The 4,491-nt window shown below is 37.7% G+C and overlaps 1 protein-coding gene across 3 annotated transcripts; it reads right to left on the bottom strand.

Annotated features, from left to right (window-relative positions):
- Window positions 1-1,148: 1,148 nt before the first annotated feature.
- Window positions 1,149-4,052, bottom strand: LOC125669540 (beta-1,3-galactosyl-O-glycosyl-glycoprotein beta-1,6-N-acetylglucosaminyltransferase-like). Of its 3 annotated transcripts, none has more exons than XM_056141379.1 (3): window positions 3,845-3,958; window positions 3,143-3,333; window positions 1,149-2,992 (listed from the first exon to the last, which is right to left on the bottom strand). In XM_056141379.1, exon 3 carries the CDS (start codon window positions 2,977-2,979, stop codon window positions 1,543-1,545), a length of 1,437 nt encoding a protein of 478 aa, XP_055997354.1. In that variant the 5' UTR covers window positions 2,980-2,992; window positions 3,143-3,333; window positions 3,845-3,958; the 3' UTR covers window positions 1,149-1,542. The 3 variants fall into 3 exon arrangements, with proteins under 3 accessions (XP_055997354.1, XP_055997347.1, XP_048760074.1); XM_056141372.1 differs by having other exon boundaries at window positions 3,613-3,854; XM_048904117.2 differs by having other exon boundaries at window positions 3,143-4,052.
- Window positions 4,053-4,491: the final 439 nt, after the last annotated feature.

The raw sequence follows: 4,491 nt of genomic DNA, 5'->3' as shown, positions 1-4,491 counted from the left end.
CAATGTATCATTAATTTGACAAAACAGACTATAGGAAATCTTCAATTTCAGGAGATAAAATATTGTGCCATGGAAGTCTTCATTTGAACAGAAAATTTAGTAAATGTTTTCATTTTGGGATTTTCATACCTAGGTGGTAAGCAATGCGAAATTAATAGTGATAGAGAGTTAGTTTAACAGTCAAATCACTTATTTTAAGCCAACAGCAGTGTCACCAAAGTGAACATTAATTGCTATAACCGACTGAGGCGGAAAGTGAATTCTGAAGGAATGCTCCGAGATTCGGTGAAGGCGTCATGTAGTCCAAATAATAGAAGCACGTGTCACTCTGGCGTGATAATGAAGTCAGGTGTCGATCTGGTATGGGAATGAAGTCACGTGTCACTCTGGTGTGGAAATGAAGTCACGTGTCACTCTGGTGTGGTAATGAAGTTGCGTGTCACTGTGTTGTGGTAATGAAGTCACGTGTCGCTCTGGTGTGGGAATGAAGTCACGTGTTACTCTGGTGTGGTAATGAAGTCACGTGTCGCTCTGGTGTGGAAATGAAGTCACGTGTCACTCTGGTGTGAAAATGAAGTCACGTGTCACTGTGTTGTGGTAATGAAGTCACTGTGGTGTGGAAATGAAGTCACGTGTCAGCCTGGTTTGGAAATGAAGTCACGTGTCACTGGTGTGGGAATGAAGTCACGTGTCACCCTAGTGTGGGAATGAAGTCACGTGTCACTCTGGTGTGGTAATGAAGTCACGTGTCAGTCTGGTGTGGGAATGAAGTCACATGTTACGCTGGTGTTGGAATGAAGTCACGTGTCACTCTAGTGTGGGAATGAAGTCACGTGTCAGTCTGGTTTGGTAATGAAGTCACGTGTCACACTTCTTAGGAATCCGAATGCTCTAGGTGCCTTAGCATATACTATCGTTCTAATGAAAGGTGAAGATAACGAACAGTGATCAATCTCATAACGCCTATTAGCAATACAAAATAGCAATGAACCTTTATTTATTTCTCACCCCTCCTGGAAGGTTGGAATGTGTATCGTTACATGTGACATCCTCAGCCCTAACAGATTTTAAAAATTGTTTGTTGTCTTGAATGCCGACTGGATGAGTATATTTTTTTTCTAATTACAAACATTGACAAAACACGTAGCAACCATGTAGAAAAATTTACAAAATATATTGATTTACTTGTCCTAACATAACACAGACATTATTTAAAAAGCATATATTAGCAAGAAATTAAAACAAAAGTATGATTCAAGATTTCCATTTGCCAGTAATGTTTCATAAATTGTTTGTAAACTTCTTTCTTTCTCTCTCTTGTACATATTCTAATCATTTAGTCGTATTCTCAAATAATTTGGCAATGTTATCATATAGTTAATTGTTTGTGAGAAATATTTGGAATTGTTATTTTGAAAGTGAATAAAGATAAATGTATATAATATTCCCCATGGTATTCCCAGAGAAAAACAACAAGACAAATACAGTTGAAATTAGCGTCAATCATTCGATTAGCGGTTACGTGGCAATGCCAATCTGCAGTTACATAACAACATATTCATATCTTTGCTTCCATTCCAGTTTTTTACGAGCCAAGTATTCAGAATACTGCAGAGTTCCAATCCTTTGAGTAAGGTTCCTGTAGAGCATTGCGTGGGGGAGTTTCCTGTAATAGATCCAGTTCATCTCCACAGTGTCGGGATAATTCGTTCGGTATCTGATGATTTCCTCTAAGCAATCTACGGAAGTGGTGTCTATCTGAATATCAAACTTGTTGGCGATGATTTGGGGCTGTCGGACAAGCCAGGGGAGGTCGGACGGACCGTAAACACAAATACCCCTCACCCAACGCCCCCCGCAGTCCACGCGCTTCGTCTGCCACTTGATAGCACGTGACAAGAACGTGTTGTTGTCTTCTGACGTCATAATGTCGTACCCGCCTGGAGCCCATGGTAAACTGTTTAGTGTGGCAAACAGCGTTTCCTCAGGGGAATATGTATCTGCCAGCCACTCAATAAATGTTTTAGATATGTGATCATTTAGAATAAAATTCACAAAATCGTACGTTAACATAGCATACGCACTGCCTTTCCTGATATTTATTGGATAACGAAAAGGGGGGTGGGTAATATTAGTTTTCACCATTTTGTTTTTATATCTCGTATATTTATACTTGTACCTGTATTGTAAAACAGCAGGAAACTCATAACTTTCCACATCATTAGCTGCGTTTAAAGTTTTTAAAATCTTCACGATTTCTAGATTCGTCTTTAAAGGGAACTCCTGCCCTGTTAGATTTATATAGTATTTCCATTTGACGTTGGATCTCATCAGAATCTTCATGCACTCTAACTCGGCATGCACCAAGTCGATGCTGGCATAGGTCACTCTCTTTCTACCCTCCACAACGAATACATTGTCAAAACAGCGACCCAGCTGCTGCATGATATTGAATATCTGTTTGATTGTTTTTCTGTCCACATAGATACAGTACACATTGTGTGGTCTGTAAATGTTTCTCAGTAACTGCTCACCTTGGTCTGCGCTTGAATGCATTTTGATGGTAAAAGCAAGCGGAAATTCCTGTTCCTCTAGAGATAGAGATCGCTTGACATATCCATGAACATCCAATAGCGCCGTACAGTTCTTCGCTAGACTGAGAATCATACAGGGCTGGACTAAGTCAAAAAATTTCGTAGTTTTGCTCAGACTCACAGCTTTCTCATCGCCTCGAATCAACGACCTACAGGTCACGTTCTTCCTTTTTATGTTACGACATTGAGACACGTCGTCATTAGACAAGCTCAGGTATTTATTTGGAGGGGGTCCGTCATCGATCAAAAAATCATTTTTCTCCCGTATGTTAACGGGGAACGTTGTGTAATCATTGACAATTGTCTGGTAGAAACAAAATGTCAAAAGAATTAACAGTGTCGCAACAAACGCACACCATCTTAAGTTAGATGGATATCGTTCCATAGCAGTCTGGCATCTGAAATAAGTTTACATCAAATATAAATTAAACAATCATATTCATTTCTTTTGATAATAAAACATGTAATAGGTACAAACTAAATCTGCCATCTTCATTAACACGTCTGAAAACAAGATATTAGCAATTTACAAAAGACTTTCCCCCTACCTTTCTCGTCCAATATTTTACTGCGTTTCGAGTTTGGCCTTGCCGTTGGAAATGGAGCATCACCAGTAAAATAAAAAAAAGAGCATATCCTCTCTCCACAACAGGCCCTGTGCCAATCCGTAATACGGGTCAAGAAAACTCCCCCTCAGGCGTACTCAAAGCACATGCGCTACCGTGGTAGGCGGGTTTTCCTTAAAATCGATTTTGTTAAAAGTTTGCTGTTGAAAAACTTAACGAAATATTGAATGTACTTCAATATAATACAACACGATATGTTGGACTTGTTGATAAAATGGTCATGCATAGATCTCCGAAAAATTTCTATGGAATTTAGTACACGTGATAGATTAAATATTAAACCATGAAAATTAGATTAACTAACAAGACACGAAGAGCCAACTATGCCTTGCTTTTGCAACATCAAGTGGTTCAAAAATTGATGAAAGTCGTTGATTACCATTAAAGCTTACCAAGACATGATTATTCCTTTGTGCTTAATTCTTATTCTATAGATTGCAATCTTATCTCAGGGATATCTGGAGGCTGTAAAGGTTAGTAGGATGTGAGGAGTTTGAAATTTTCTTTTGTTTGTGAATTATGATTTCTTCCTAAATGTTTTTTGATTTATGAATGAAAAGCACACATGGGGTTAATGTAAAAAAAACACCCCAAAAACCCACACATCTGTATTGAGGTACCTACATCACACATCCAATCTAACGGTGAAAAATTCATTGATGTACAGCAACACAAATACAAAAAAAAAGCTTCTACAGGGTACAGAAAATCACGTGGTCAGGAAGGAACATGTGATTTCGAAATGAGCTATACGAACAAAAACTAGTGCATATTCATTATAGCACTGAGAAGTATTTGAATCATATGAATGAATGTATAAAGAACTATTTTATATGAATACTTTTACAGCAGAGAACACTGCGATGTTTATAAGTGGAAAATAATGCCGGTATACGTGTACTTGACTTAAGAAGAAGTTAGGAATGCCATTACAAATGCATTAGTGTGGAGGGAGTGACGAATGCCTAAATTACTCTCAAAATCTATAATAGCTGCTGTTTCCCGTTGTTTTAGGTTTTTATCAGTTTTCTTTCTTTTCATAAAGATTTAGAGTTGTCAGTTCATGGTATACAAAACGTTTTTAATTAATTAACATGCCATGAATGACAAACAAACATACAATAATTTAAATTTAAATTTATCCCATTTCAGAGGACAGGGAATACTGGTATTTAGTATGTGGTTCATTTCATCTACTTTTTCCACGTGTAACACACAGTCATACATTTTATTTTATATTGTCCCTTGTGCGTACATGTATTTGCTATGTA

The sequence above is a fragment of the Ostrea edulis genome, chromosome 1 (genome assembly GCF_947568905.1).
Source record: "Ostrea edulis chromosome 1, xbOstEdul1.1, whole genome shotgun sequence".
NCBI lineage: Eukaryota > Metazoa > Mollusca > Bivalvia > Ostreida > Ostreidae > Ostrea > Ostrea edulis.
The sequence above is the reverse complement of the archived record's forward strand: the minus strand, read 5'-3'. Positions and strand labels throughout refer to the sequence as shown.